Source organism: Dermacentor andersoni, chromosome 5 (genome assembly GCF_023375885.2).
Source record: "Dermacentor andersoni chromosome 5, qqDerAnde1_hic_scaffold, whole genome shotgun sequence".
NCBI classification, from domain to species: domain Eukaryota; kingdom Metazoa; phylum Arthropoda; class Arachnida; order Ixodida; family Ixodidae; genus Dermacentor; species Dermacentor andersoni.
The window spans coordinates 182,142,688-182,158,365 of record NC_092818.1 but is presented as its reverse complement, the minus strand read 5'-3'; the positions used below and the strand labels follow the sequence as shown (position 1 = coordinate 182,158,365).

The window sequence follows — 15,678 nt, the reverse complement described above, 5'->3', positions numbered from 1 at the left end:
TCATCCTCCATATGGTCCATAGCTCGTTTGGTATTCTGTATCTGTCAAACGACTCTGCAGCAATCACGAATGAGCTGGTGGCCCACACCTAGACCGACCAGTTCACTAGTTTGTCCTGTGATGCATGCGATTCTCTGAAATGGTAAAAGGCATGACTCAACTTGCTGCCACTCTTTAAATGTGTAAGCTTACAGTTTGTAAATGCTTTCATAAGTAGACTGAAAGCGGCGTGTCGTTATCATCATGCTATGCGAGAACTCGCTCAGTCGTCCATGGTTGCCATCTTGTGGTGGCAGTGGCGATGATACTGGCTTGACTGGCTCCGACAGTAAGCTCTTGTGAACCGGTTTTGGTTTTGTATCTAACTGCATTGCAAAGGCAATTTTCAAATGAATAACTTTTATGGAAAAATGAATGGTGCGCAGAATCGGCTAAATACTGTAATAATTCATTGGTGAGCCGCCGTTATCAGTTTTAGATCTTCATGGGGCAGGCTGAAAATAGGCATTTTTGACAGGAAATTGACATGTGTTCAATGCATTCACTGTACCTTAAAGGACCAAAACTTTGTAGACGCATAGGGTACAGCTAAAGTTAATCATTCGCACCACAATTTGTGTGAAGCGTCTCGTATTAAGGGAGCTACAGACGATTACAAGTTACCCTCCTCCATAGTCATGCATTTTCTCTTCAACTCGTTCGCCGAGTAATCGGGTTTAAGCTCCGCCTTCACTGGCTCTGCGTCATGATGGCATGTTGTGCCGACTTCCGGTTCTCTAGGAGCGAGCGTGCAAAGCCTCTCCAAACTCTCCGCCAGCTGCTTGGCGGTCGACCCCAAGCAAGAGCTATCGAAGCAGCATGCGGTGCGAGCATTATGTCGCAGCGCCAAACGTGTCTGGTATTCCGGTAACTACAGGCAAGCTGGGCATTTTGACGGATGGCTGGAGCCATAAACTCAAGGTGATGAAGGAACTTTAGCGTAGACGTACGTGAGCGGCCTGATCGGTCTGCACAGTCCAGCCACCTGTTGGGGCAGAGCTTAACCAGCAAAAGAAAGCGCTAATATTGCTCTAACCAAGTGTAAAACATTTTAAACATTTGCAAAAACAATGTGTTGATGGTTTCACTCCTGCGACAAATTTACACCAGCAGCAGCAAAGAATACATTTCGTTACTGCTACTGTGTGTGGTTGAGCTCTATGCCACCAGCTGGCTGCACCTTGCAGACCATTCACATCTGCACTTCTGCTCATCCCGTGAAACGGCACGATCAAACGCCCAGGCCCTGTCCCCTTGCACTTGCGTTTACCTGAATACCAGACTCTCGAAACATTATTGCTGTAGTAATCCTCCGGTGCAAAGTGAAGGCCGCATATGCGCGAATTCTGGCACCGATTGGATAGCGGCAGTCCGATGTGCTGCAGCCACTCCGCTCGTCTGCTGCCTTGCCGAGGGACACGATGTCGCAGCTTGACATATTGCCAGTCACTATGTTTACAGCCCACAATGCAGCAAAGTCGAATCAGTGCTCGCGAAAAGACTGAGACCGACTCTGACCGCGTAGCTCTCGTCTAAATGGAGCACGTTGTAACGTATTGAAGTACTTTTTGCTGCAAAGCATTTCTGAAATAGTCTGTTTCAATGTCAAATGCATTTCTCGACTTCAGTATAAAAAGTTGTTCAAGAGCCCTTTAAGCAATTTCATTGTGCACCCTGAAGGGGGTAAATAAAAAGGTAGTTAGTATCATTTAGGCAACAGAACATCGAAATTAGTTATGCAAGTAATTTCTGCATCTTCAAGTAATCTACTGGAGAGAAGAAATGGTGCACAGGCAAACCTCGATATAAGAAACCTGGTTTTACAAAAATTTTATTTAATTGAAATGCTTTCAATTTTTTGACACGCACTTGTAACCCTGATACATTGAAAACCTAGAAGCAACAAAGTGAACTCAACGTCCTGTTCAACTCGGCAAAGTTTTTTGTGGGGGGAATTATGCAGAAAATATGTTCTAGGTTTCAGTCCCAGTGATAGATGCCATTTACATGCTAAAAAGGTTTGCCATTCCCATGAATAAACATAAGATGTGCTCAATGTACTCATTGTCAATGATAAATGCATAGGCATACAGACAACAATTGCATATTTCTTCTCTTGAATAAGTGTAACATTTGCATGATTTTTTAAAGTGTTTTCTATTCAACAAAGTTTTCTACTTAATCTTAATGAAATAATTCTTATGTCCCATCAACTTTTGTTAAACCAACATGTAACTGTATCTCACGCAGGCAGTATTTAAGAAATCAGTTTAGCATTGCAAAGGATAGAAAAAAGAAAGAGGCCTGTAACACCTGTTACACATCTTGCATGTCTGCCGTTGGTGCGATCATTGGCACACTGGACCTCACTTCTCTTTTATTTGTTCTGACCCCACAGCTGAACTGGTGGGCTGTCCTGCTGATGATGGTGGCCCTCATAGTGGTGATGGCAGTGTTCATCCGCTGCTGCGCCGTGCATACACCCAGCAGCAACCCGCGAAAGGCTCCTGCATTGCGCATCAGTGACACCTTGCGGAGGCCCGGTGACACCTTCCGCAGAAAGGTCAGTGCACTTGGAAACACTGCTGGTAGGTACCAGTCCGGTAGGTATAAGTCCAGTAGGTAATGAGGGAGAAAGATGGCAGTATTGATAGGAACCCAAGCATGCATAGCTGGTATTCAGTTCAGCCTAAAACGAAGTGGGAGTTTGGCAGGTCATGTGATACATAGAGCTGATAGCTAGTGGTCTACTAGATTAACAGGGTGAGTACAAGTGCATTCATGAACATGGTGTGATGTAATTGTGAAAGAATTCAGGTGACACAGGACAGGGTTCACTCCGGACACACTGACAAATGTTTTGCTGTGGGGCTTTCAATTTAAAGGACCTTTGTAGCTTTCCTTGATAGCTCCATGCTGCTTTCAAGTGGGTCTTATATATATATATATATATATATATATATAATTTTTTTGTTCTTGTATCTAACTCCACTTTGTGGACCTCTGCGGAGCTCATTTGATTAAGCACTGCTGGTAAATAAAAACAGTTGCGGAGGTTTTTGTTGGTTCTGTTGCTAAATTCTGCGCACTGCAACTCTCGCAGCGACGAGTGCCCGACCCTTCCTCAATGCCTGGAGGTCCACCGCCCCCATACCCCGGTGGTCCGCGACCAAGCGCGCCTCCAGCCGGCCCATCCCACGGCTACGGACATGGTCGGGGCCACTACAACAGCCGTGGGGTCCCTGTGCATGGTGCAGCATCATCTTCTGGTTCCTCTCGGCACCACCAGGGGTCACGAGGAGCCGTGCCACCTGAAGCAGTCGAGCTGCGGCCAGCCGGCAAGCGGCACCTTTGACACCACCAGTGGGGACACTGCTGACTGCAGAGGAGACGGAAGGGCCTGCCTGCTGATGCCTTCCTACCTGCCAAAAGACAGTGTGCCAGCATGGCTGGCTGTGCCTCGCCCCGTTGCCAACACCACTGCGAGTGCTGCTGTTGCTTCCACACAGTGGAGTGAAAACCTGTTTGAGACTGCAGGGCCATTTGTTTTGCCCTCAGTGAATGCTTCCAGCACACCGTCGCCTCTTTTTATGTGTCACTGGGAGGGAGATGGCAGTTTAGGAGCACATAATTTGGTGTAGGGCTGAGGAATTGCAGTGCCGGCTGCAACACTGTGGTCCCTCTCAGCACTGCAGAGTGAAAACACAGCTCAAAACTGAGCAGGGCTCATTTTTGACTCTGGGATGAGGGTTCATGTTTGGTAGAGCATGATTCAGTGTGAAGTTGGGGAATCTTGGTGAAGTTGGGGAATCTTGGTGGGGCTGGCCTCAAGACGATGGGGCCATTGATTACACTTGCACTCGGTGTGGCAAACATAGCACTGCTTGTTTTGCATCTCGGAGATTTGAATGCGAACAAACAAAAATGGGCTTCAGGTTCAGGAATCAAAGTGCCATTGAAACCTGCAATCCTAGAGTAAGAGTTACTGGTTGTAGAGGTGGTTGTTTCCCCAAAACTTTTTCACCTGGCGATGCTGCCAGCACAATGTGAATTGCCAAAGCAGTTGTTCAAGGCAAGCAGTAATAGACTTTGAAGTGTAGCAAGGAAAGATAACATTGGGCAGCAAAGTGAACATATGACGAAGCATTCTATGGATCAAATATAGAATTTGAATCTCCCATGGCACTGCACATAAAGAAAATGACAAAATCTGCATTGAGTACCATGAACAGTAAGACCGAGCATCACATCTTCCCATAAGAAACTGCACCTTTTGACAGGATGGAATAGTGTTCACTACTTGTGTTTATCAGTGTGCTTTTTTCTATTCTATTAAGGCATCAACATTTTGAAATTGTCGTTTTTTTTCTATTGCGCATCGAATTCCTGCAACTTCTTTTGTATTGAGACTACTAGCTTTTGCATTTTGAGGTGTGTGTACTGCCTGCAGGTTTCTTTTTTTTTTTTTTTGACTGCCTTACCAAATACCTAGTTGATGAACAAATACCAGTTTTCACTGCCTGATACTTTGTAGTGCAATGCGTGTAGCGATTTTAACGCCTACAAAGATGAAAGAATATATATATATATATATGGCCCAGAGGAATGTCTTTTATTCCTGGGTGACTAACAAAGGAATCTACCTGCTTTGTCTACAATTTTTGCTCTGTCGAACGTCACTGGCAGTTGTGCTTTTCTGTGGGTGGTGGACAATGGTGTACTTTATTTTGCAATTATGCATTGCTGTGAGCCCTGAGAAATTGCACCAAAAGAAATGCCATCAGGCTCAAGAACAAATCTTTATTTTGTTTTATCTTTTAGCAGGAATAGTTCAAGTTTATCAAAATACTTTCCTTAACAGAATTTATGTAACCCTGGTTATTCACTTGCTTGCGTATCTGTTAAAGCTCACATTTAATTAACATTACTCGGCAACAAGTCGGGTCAAAATTGGTGGAGAGTATTCATGGAAGTACTAATGACCCTAGTGGTCTCTGTGATTCTGCCTGCAATTAAAAAAAAGTCTATAGATTAGTAACTTGACAAAGGTCAGATCGAACATTTTGCTTTCATTTTACCCATGCTGCTTTGAATTACAGGCATGGCGGAATCAAATGGATGCTCAGCTGCAAAATACACGCATAACGGCAAACTTTGTTTCATTGAATGTGTCACCTACAGAAGGAAAAAAATTCTTGCAAGGACAATTTGTTTACAAGAATTATAGTTTATATTGATACTCTTCATTAATATTGGATGGCTGTATCAGTATATTGTACACTTTGTGTTGAATATCTAGTTGAGCTTGACATAGAGTATTTTAAGCCTTGAAGATTTATTGTCGAGAGGTCACTGTTCTCACTTCACTCATTTTTTTTTTCTTCTTTGAATAGAACTAGATGTTTATTGAAACATAAACTTATTTCCTTACCTTCTGAGCACTGAGGGCAAGGCGAACTCGTCTTTAGAATTGTTCACGGAAGCTGCCAAGGACAAGTTTGACTTCTCCTCAGATTCCATCACTAATATTTAATTAATGCCAACGACCAGGCACCCTCGTCAGTTGTATCCTAATATCTCAGCGAGTTTGTTCTTTGATTGCCATGAGTTCGGCAGGAAAGCTTGAAGAAGAATGGGTATTGGTATGTGTGTAGGAAGGCATCGATGGGGGCTTCATACATGGTTCTTGAGCTGTCATTTTAATGCCAGGATGTGAATCTAGTGCTCACATTGCATGCGGATTCAAAATCTGCAATAAGTTTTCCACTCAGCTGTGGCATAATATGTACTGTCATTTTATGGATTTCACCAAATCATAACCAGCACTTAAATAGTTAAGATACCATTTAGCTGCTGCTGGAAACTCTGATTTAAAAAAAAATTCTGTATAGCCCAAAATACTAGGCATCTACATGCATGGTGTGTGCATTTAAATGCATCTATGCATATAAGTATGGCAGCTTTCAGATTAGTCTTGGAGTGGCGAAAATTCATGCAAAACTTTAGTGTAAGATAAATATATAGTAGAACCCCATTGATACGTTTTTCAAGGGACCGTGAAAAAAAAACAACTTAACAGCCGGGAAAATGTAACTGTGAGAAAGGGCACAATTCAGCACAACAACGTTGAAAACAGCTGTGAACGGCTGCCAGTACAGTTATTAGATGTCTTGGCATTCATACTGTGACCAGGGATGGCACGTGTATAATTAGGGTACACCTACAATGTTCCGTAACAACGGCCCGCTTTTACTATTGATATGCTTCACTGCATAACACAGCTCTATAGCGGTGAAGCTGACTAGACATCTTGCTGCCCCCAAAATAAATGTAGCTCTGCACTGGGTGGGTTTGGCCGAGTGTACATAATTCCCAGTAGGTTTTAACCGATGCACACCCTTTCGTAGGCTTTGCTAACTTCTCTGTGCATGTTTACTCCGTATGCTTGTACGGCATCAGCTTGTGCAACTTCGGTGACTTGTTGCAATGTGCAAAGCAAACTTCCTTCTGCACCGCTAAATTGATGTGACCGTCACTTTCAAACTCAACGTAAGATACATGGCAGTCAAAGTGATTTAGGTCGGGACCATGAAAATGCGATGTAGCAGCTGGGAAAATGTAACAGCCAGGAACGTAACAACGGGGTTCCACCGTAAAAAAATGTTGGTATCTATTAAATGAGACAATTAAAAACTCTTTATCTAGGAAAACTTCAGCCTGAATCATGATGTGCAGAGAGTATTCCCCGCTGCAAATCTATAAACTGGCTAATGCTACATAGACCAAGAGCATATCAGCGAGGCTCTAGCATATCAAAATTATCTAACAATGTGGTTAAGAGAGAGCATTCCTACAAGATCTTTCTTCAGCTTTAATGTTTTACAAAGAGTTTGATCATGTAATGGTTAAAGGCTGGGCATTAAGCTAACAGGCCTTTTGAGAATGTACACACATTACAAACTTCACAGGCTTTAAACTGCATGTTTAACCAAATTTTACCAAGATATTCACTGCCTGTTAACTTTTCCGGCTGCTTTTTTTTACCCCTTTTTCTGAAGTCTTGGTTATTGTCCATTCTTAACATTAATAAATGTTCCAGTGTACATGACTTGGTGGCTAGAGCAGAGGCCAATAAGTGTTTATTCCTCACAACTAATGCTTCATAAACCTCGCGAAAGCTGTTAGCCTGGGGCTAGCAAAAGGCAGCCAATGTAAAGGTAATCTAGTGCTTTCGGGATATGGAAACTAAAGATACCTTGCTGTTTTAACGTCGTGCAGCGTTGCTATGTGCCTGCGGGCTATGTTCACTAACCTCACCCAGAATACCTGAAGGTATTCTTGATTTCTAAACACCTTTTCTTGTTTAAAGATTGCAGAAATGCATCAAATGTTATTTTTTTATTGACAGTTAATACATTTTTTGCTGCTGACCAATTCAAAGAACAATTTGCTGTCGACAACTAATATAGTACCAGATCGGCTTTAGTAGCTTACAGCAAGATTTTTTTTAGCCCCTAACTGAAGGCCTTTTTCAAGAAACTTTATTCAATTTTCTGCGTACTTTGCTCATTTTGCCTCTGTGTTGCTTTACTTTTTCTACTGTCCTTTGTAGTTTCTTTTTTTCACGTGATTATATTGCCTTATTATTGTAATGTCTTTTCATGTGCCTTAAGAAAGGACACTAGTTATGATGTGTCGACTAGTTTGTTTGGTTAGCCAGTTTTATTAGTCAAATATAGCATCGTGGCGTCTGCCAGAGTAAATAAGATGTTCTCTTAATATTTTTTGCCGTAGTGTACTGTCTTCATGTCACATGAATTTCATCTAATAAGCAAGAAAGCGCAGGAGCCTTGCTGCTATTTGGTAAAACACATAGATTGACTATAAGGATCTTGTTAATACGAATTTCACCTTTGTGTGGTGCGCATTTTTTCTCAAACAGCATTGCAGCTAGGCTGCTGGCCTTTACATTCTTCAGTGCTGTAGTCACTTTATGATTATTTCTTGTTCAACTGACGAGGTGTGTATGCTGGTTCTAAAGGTTTCATTATTCCAGAGGGTTAGCCCCAACACATTTACGCCTTATTTTGGCTAAAACCTGTTCATGAAATGGAGAGCGTGGAACTCTCACTGATAGTAATTTCATTTTGATTATATATCAACAAGTGTTTCGATCATTGTTGCCTGTCTTTTCCGTAGAGATGTCACTGCCTGTTTTTGGTGCGTGTTTCTTTCATTATTTTTTAAAACATTTGGGGAAAAAAAGGTGCAGTTTATGAATGCTTGCATTGGAGATGGATGCTGAGAATATGTTCACTGCTTAAATCAGCTTGGGTAGATTGAGCTTGGGCAGAACTGTTCAGTCTGAATTCAGATCGTGCACTTCATGCTCACAGCCTGCTACATCCAGTAAAGCTTCCTAACAGTTCTAGTTGCTGGTTCTGCTGGTTTTGAATTGCTAATATTTATGTTTAGTAATTTATGCCCTCCATCTTTGTCTTCATGTATGCAACCTGGCTCAAGATGAATGCTTTGCATACAATGACCAGCTTTACCAGTATTTCCAGCTTGAAGTTTACCTAATTTATTGTTTTATATTCTAGATTTTATGTGCTTATAGATTGCTACTTTTTGTCCTTAAAGCTAGTTGCACCTGCTGAATATGAATAATAACTGCAGGATGTTAGAAACATAATGAAAAAAGTGAAAAGTGCTTGTGTAATGCTTTTTTACTGTCACATACTGTTGTTCAAATTATGTGATAAACTTAATAATTTTTTAACCGGTTCGTTGTAGTGTGGCTCATCATTACTGTGTTCTTGTGTTCAGATCTGCACGCATGCGTGTCTGGCATTCTTGGTTCTATTTCTCACACACGGTTGTGTTCTTGTTCTATTGTCATGCAAGAAATTGCTTGTGAATTTCTTGAAGAAGCAATGAGAATCAAATGGTATGGCAACACATATTTTTTTGCTTTTTGAGCTTATGCAACAGCGTTTATGCATAATAACAATTACTGTAAGTCTGTTCTTTTTTCCCTGCCCAAGCTAAACGTTTCAACTTTATCCAAGTCAAAGGTACGCTAAAGCCAAGTTAAACTGGATCAACAAATTAAGCTTGGAATACCAAAAACATGAGTCTTGCTGCGAGTAGAGGCTTCGTAAGCCAGAATGAGACTGGAATTGACAGGTTATGACAATGCCTGAAAGTCCCTTCACCAACTCTCCCTGATTTCAGCCACTTTGAGTGTACGCTTGGAACAATTGTTCATCTGTAAAGTATGACATCGCATTCTAAAGGAATTAAGAACACAATCTACCAAATTTTGAAAATTCTGCTTGGAAACTGGCTCAGATAATAAGAAAATACTTTAAATCCTTGACATTGAGCTTGAAATTCAAGATAGATATGCTTAACCTTCCTTTTCCTCACTATTAATCAACATTTTTACACATAAGTAATGCAAGCAAAGTTTTGAAACAGCACTTTACCAGTCAAGCGGATAATTTGAATAATTCCTGAACATCACCTGGTCATTAAGCACATGTTTCGTATTGTAGTGGCTTTGGTGGAGTGAACTTGAGTACAATTTGCAGTCGGCACAGCTACAGGCAAAACTGGGGTCCAATCCCACAGTAGCAACAGCAGCAGCAGCAGGGAGGTAGAAAAGTAGTTGTACTAAGCAGAGCTCAGACAAGCTAGTCAGCATACATTAAATGAGTCTTGTGTGAGGCTCTTGAGTATAATCTCTGCCACTTTAGAGCATCCATGTGATGCTAGCAGTGCAGAGAAGGTCCTAGCAGTGTGATATGGACCATGTATGTAAACAAACCACACGAGACAGGCATGCATTTTCTGTCGTGGAGACTCGCACATACAATGAAACACCTCACACATGTGAAGCCACAAGTGTCCTTTTAGATGTTTTAATGTAATTCTCCCATTTTCTTTTAACATAACATGTATCTGGATTGAATGTACGGATGTGCATGATGAGTGTGTCGTCAACCTCCTGGAAAGTTTAATGGCATCTGAGAGGTGACGATGCTTGTTGAAACAGTCTGTCAGACTGCACTTTCAGCTGCCAATGATCGTAACAGTAAGTAGTCGCTGTTTCCGTGGCATTTGCCATTTTCAGGAAAGCTTCAGTTAGTTTCACATGCGCAGTATGCATTTCAAATGCTGCTTTTAATACAGTTTCATCAGTTTAACGTGGGTTAGCCATACGTATGTCACTGCCGTTTCTCTAAAGTTTCCAAATTGCGGCTATTTCTAATGCAAACACTGCATTCTTGTGTACATCAAGATTGCAGAGAAATGCCTTGGAATCATTTTGAAATCTTACGTTGTACAGTATCTTTTTGTGCACCTTTCAACCACGAACAAAAGCACCTTTGTACGAGGTCTCCAATCCAGTGATGAGCCAATACCTACCTAATAGTATCTTGTGTAGTTCATGTCATGGTCTCAGTGCTCTGAAACTTGTAAAGGTATAGGTGTCTCACAGTGCCGTTGGTTCTGCTGTGCTGCAATGAGAGAGTATTACGACTTCATCTGACCTTGCATAGCTCTGCAGTGTCTGTTTCTAGTGTTCTGGCTCTGACACAAGGCCACTGAAGTGTGCAATTTACATGGCTGTAGTATATAAATGTCTGGGCAGCTCGGGTGTGATGAAATCGCAATCCTGTCTCACTACTATATTCAGAGCTGCACACAGCGCCAACACACTCGTCAATGAGTTATACCTGTGGCCAGAAATAACTTCCTGTGCACCAAGTAAATTAATTATCAGCAACTGTTTAAACTGATGGCACCCTCTGCACGTCTGCATTTGCAGAACACAGGTTTTTGTCATCCTTACAATGTCTGCAGTATTTGGATGAATTGCAGTGCAGCACTTCAGAAAACAACCAGGCACCAAGCTTCTCGCACTGTCAGCATACTTAGTGGTTCTGCTTATCCAGGCAGGTGAAAAAGTGTTTTATTGCCAGTGAGTGTGCTGTTTTTGCAAGTTGTGCTATTCCACCCATTCTGCTGACCATGGAAAGGAACTGAAATGAAAACGCATTGCCAACAACGCTTTGGAGTTAGAGCTGCTCCTATTACGCAGTGCACTGATGTAGTTTGAATGGTGCTTCTGGGCTATGTATTATCTGGTCATGCCTTTTCGCCTCTTACCCCCATTATACACTTATGCACCTAGGCTTCAACATCTTCCTTGACTCCACTGAGTGAAGGGCAGCACTACTCATTGACTGAAGTATCCACTACTCTCTTGTAGTACCATGACAAATCCTGAGCTATAGTTTTCTAACTGGGTACTTTCGCTGACTACTTAGACACTTAAATAGAAAGGAGTGTCTCAAGCAACTGTTTGTTGCTGAAAGTGCCAAGGAACTGAGGAACATTGTTCTAGCATGTGGGCAAACCTCATTCAACAGGCTATACTGCCTTTTTCTCAGTAGAGTCAAGTAGTGGACTTAGCGGCCAAGCTGCGTTTGGGAGCACAGGGGTTGATCATGGGACCTCGATAGCGAATAGCAAAGCATGATTGCTCAGATTGATTTTTTTTCTTTCTTGCCATTAAGCAGCATTTGTGCCAGGAGTGTGTGAGATGGCTTGGTGCATTTGTTTCTGCTTGGTCTGAATAATATAGCTGTGGGAACACAACCATCTTGGAGGGCTGTGCTTCCTGCCTGCTGTTTGTCAACTGCACAGTGTTTGCAAGCAATTCTGAAGCGTTCATGCATGTCTGCATTCGTAGAATCTGCGCTGCTCTTTTTCGCATTGTACAAAGGCGACACACTGTTCTTTTCGAGTGTCAGAAACCTGTAAATACATGTGTGTGCGTGCATGTTCCTGTTGAGAAATGAAGTGTTCTGGAGTGGTGGCAATTTTTTTTTCTTTGTCTCTGTACCATGTATGTAAATGTTATGCTTCAAGTTGTGTGTGAGTGGTACTATACATATTATACATAAAGATATATATATATACATAAAATATACATAGCTTTTTCTGTGTTGCAACACAGGAAACAAGTGTGTTTGTTTGCTGATGTACTTGTTTGGACCTTCCACTTTTGTTTCTGTGTCCTTTGTTCACTGTTATTTGCAGATTATGAGAAAGGAAGAAGTTTTTGATGATGATAATAGGGAGATGTTTCTAATAAAACACTTCAGCAAAATATTGCTTCTTTGCTTCAGTGCAGCTTCGTAAAAGCCCAGGCTAACGGGCTTTCAGCAATGTCAAATCCCAAAACCAAGCCATTCTGGCAATCTGAAGCCAAAATTGCTGCTTAATCAAGAATTTTCGTTTCAGCTTGCCTTCAGGCTTGGCTTTGAAGTTGGAGGTTGGCAGCAATTCTTTCACCTTTAATTCGCATAACGTTTTAACACTTGTATTACGTGCATTCCCTGGCTTACTTGAATCATTGGATTATTTGTTGCACTTTATTGTACTGTGCTCCCATTGTTTAGTCGCGACAAACGGAGAACTTGATAGTTTAAGTACGGGATATCTTCAGCAGTGATTGCGACTCCTTTTTCATTATTTCTGTGCTGTATACCGATAAATGTAATGGCTGAATGCCTAGAAAACCAAAAGGAAGGGCCTACCTTTCTTTTCCAAAAACATAGGAACTAGACAACAAACTGCCGGTAAGCAACCATTTTCAGCGACATTCAGAGAACCTTTTGAAGGAGTAATCTACCATTGCACAAAGGCGTATTTTCAGCATTGCTTAACGAAGCTCTGAAAGGGCCACCGATAGCTTGATAAAATAAAAATTCGCCTATAAATAAAAAATGCAATAGCATTCAAAGATCCCTGGCTGCTTCTCACGCTTCCTGACAGATGCACCTTATGCAATTGTAATGTTCACCAGCAAATGCTGGCGCCGAACACTATGTACGAAGGTGAGCTTTCTGGTAGAAACGCGGCCTTTTGCGTGGGCCGCAATGAATGGATCGGTGGATGCTATGAGCATCCACTTTGGAATGCGGCGATGGGTTGCGCCACCAAGCTCTTGTTATTATATTGCCTAATGTCCTACCTATGTTAAAAAACAAAAAGAAAGAAAAGAAAAGGAAACCCACTATGAATTTGCATAGCCAAACTTTTTAAACCCCTATTGTGAACTTTGTTTTTGCATTCCATTGTTTGTCGTTTCCCTAATTTTCTTCCACCAAGTTTCCCATCGCTGCTTACCTATCTCTAATGCAGACATGTTTACGTTCCCCCTGCTCTCGCTGAACCCAAGGGCTTCAAGGCGACCAGAGATGCTTAAATCGACTGTTGGGCAGATATTTTCACTACGCTCCATCGTTTCCCTAGCTTCAAAGCAGCAAGCGCATGCTTCTTGTATCTCGCTTTATATAAGTGCGTGTTCTAAGGCATCCTGATCTCACTTCAAAAAATAATGAGCTTCCCTCTGCGTTATCATAAATTGTTCCTTTCCTGATTTCGTTTTTTCCTCTTAAAGGGACCCTGAAACGATTTTGACAATTTTGTACAAACGTACTGAGTCGTTAGAGTTGGTCCATCTGATCATTACTTGACACATCTAAGAGCTCCGTGTAAAGCGCATAATTTATTATAAGGTTTTAAAAATTTTACATTACTGCCAATCGCAGCACATCGCCTGGCTGAATTTTAAGCCGCCCCTACCCATTTGACGTTTACCCCAATGACGTTAGTAGGGCGAGCTATCCGATTGGCTGCCCAGGGTGTGTCATCGATAATTTTTTGAACATTATATGGTGAACTACTGTTGTTCGTAGTAGTTGGAATGTTAGCTAATTTGTTTCTATAAAAAGAAAGGAACAAAAAGAGAATGCAGAACAATTTCTCGCTATGCTTAAACACTTCTGGCACACAGCAAGCGTCGTCTGCTTGTGCTGCAACGTGCTCCATTTTGGCGAGAGCTCCGTGGTCAGAGTCGGTCTCAGTCTTTTTGCAAGCACCATGATTCGACTATGTTGCGTTGTGGGCTGCAAACGTAGCGACTGGCAATATGTCAAGCTGCGCCATCGTGTCCCTATGCAAGGAAGCAGATGAGCGGACAGGCTGCAGCGCATCGGACTGCCGCTATCCTATTGGCGCCAGGATTTGTGCGTTTGCGGCCATCAATTTACAACGGAGGATTACTACAATAGCGTTTCGCGAGTCCGGTATTTGGGCAAACGCAAGCGCAAGGGGACAAGGCCTGGCCATTTGACCAGTCTTTATTCTATGATTTGACCGCGCCGTTTCACGGGATGGGCTGAAGCGCAATTAAATGTGAATAGTCTGCACGGTGCAGCCACCTGGTGGCACAGAGCTCAACCACACGCAGTAGCAGTAAAAAAATGTATTCTTCCTTGCTGCTGGTGTAAATTTTTCGCAGGTATGTAATCATCAACATATTCTTTTTGTAATGTTTTAAAATGTTTTACACTTGGTTAGAGCAATATTAGCGCTTTGTTTGGCTGGTTAAGCTCTGCGTCAACAGGTGGCTGGACCGTGCAGACCGATCAGGCTGCTCACGTACGTCTACGCTATGGTTTCTTCGTCAGCTTGAGTTTACCTCCAGCCATCCGTTGAAACGCCCAGCTCACCTTTGGTTACCGGAGTACCAGAGTCATTCGGCGCTGCGACAGAATGCTCGCAACGCACGTTGCTTCGATAGCTCTCGCTTGTGGTGTCGACTGCCAAGCAGCTGGCAGAGAGTTTGGAGCTGCTTCACATGCTCGCTCCTAGAGAACCGGAAGTAGACGACACGACATGCCATCATGACGCAGAGACAGTGAAGGCGGAGCTTAGCCCCGATCACTCGGCAAACGAGTTGAGGAGAATATGCATGACTATGGAGGAGGGTAACTTGTAATCGTTCATAGCTCTCTTAAGAGGAAGCTTTAGCTCGGGCCCAACTCCGACGTGGCCTATTCAGATACATGTAAAACGCAAGAACGTTTTTCTGAGATAACCCCTGGACTGACTTTAAGGAAATTTGTTGCAGTTGAGAGAGAAAGTTAAATTCTAGTAACTGTTGGAAGCAGAATTTAGAGTTAGGGCTTGAATTTTGTTAAAAAGATTTTAAAATATTAGACAGTTTGTAAAAAATAGAAGCACGAAGTTTACAAATTCATAGCTGTGCATTAAGACAAGATATCGCGGTTCTGTAAGTGGCATCCACTAAATAATTCAAAGAGGACAAATTCGATATGTCATTTTACATCTTACATGAATTTGTTACGTTGTTTACAAGAGTTCTACAAAAGATGTTTTTCCATATTACTACATCTTTAGACTCATTTGTAACATATCAATTTTGTCCGCTTTAGATCTACTATTAGATGCAATTCACAGAATTGTATTATCATTTTTCGTTGTTGTGTTACATAGTTGTAAACTTCATAGTTTCGTTTTTTGAAAATTTTTGATTTTTGCCAATTTTTAATAAAAAAATAGACGACCTAACTCAAAAATTCGAAACCAACAGTCACTAGATTTTAACTTTTCCTTTTAAATGCAACAAACCTCGTCAAATTTGGTGCAGTGGTTGCCAAGAAAAACGACTTCTCCTTTTACATGTATTTAGATAGGAGCACCCGAGCTAAAGCTCCCTCTTAATATGAGACGCTTCACACAAATTGTGGTGCA

The 15,678-nt window shown here is 42.0% G+C and overlaps 1 protein-coding gene across 1 annotated transcript in view; it reads left to right on the top strand.

Moving 5' to 3' along the window:
* Positions 1–12,225, top strand: part of LOC126531700 (disintegrin and metalloproteinase domain-containing protein 10-like) — a 65,084-nt gene extending 52,859 nt beyond the window's left edge. Inside the window, exons 13-14 of the mRNA XM_050179372.2 lie at positions 2,438–2,602; positions 3,143–12,225. Of these exons, the coding sequence (XP_050035329.1) occupies positions 2,438–2,602; positions 3,143–3,394 (417 nt within the window). The 3' untranslated portion in view covers positions 3,395–12,225. The remainder of the gene's footprint in view (positions 1–2,437; positions 2,603–3,142) is intronic.
* Positions 12,226–15,678: the final 3,453 nt, after the last annotated feature.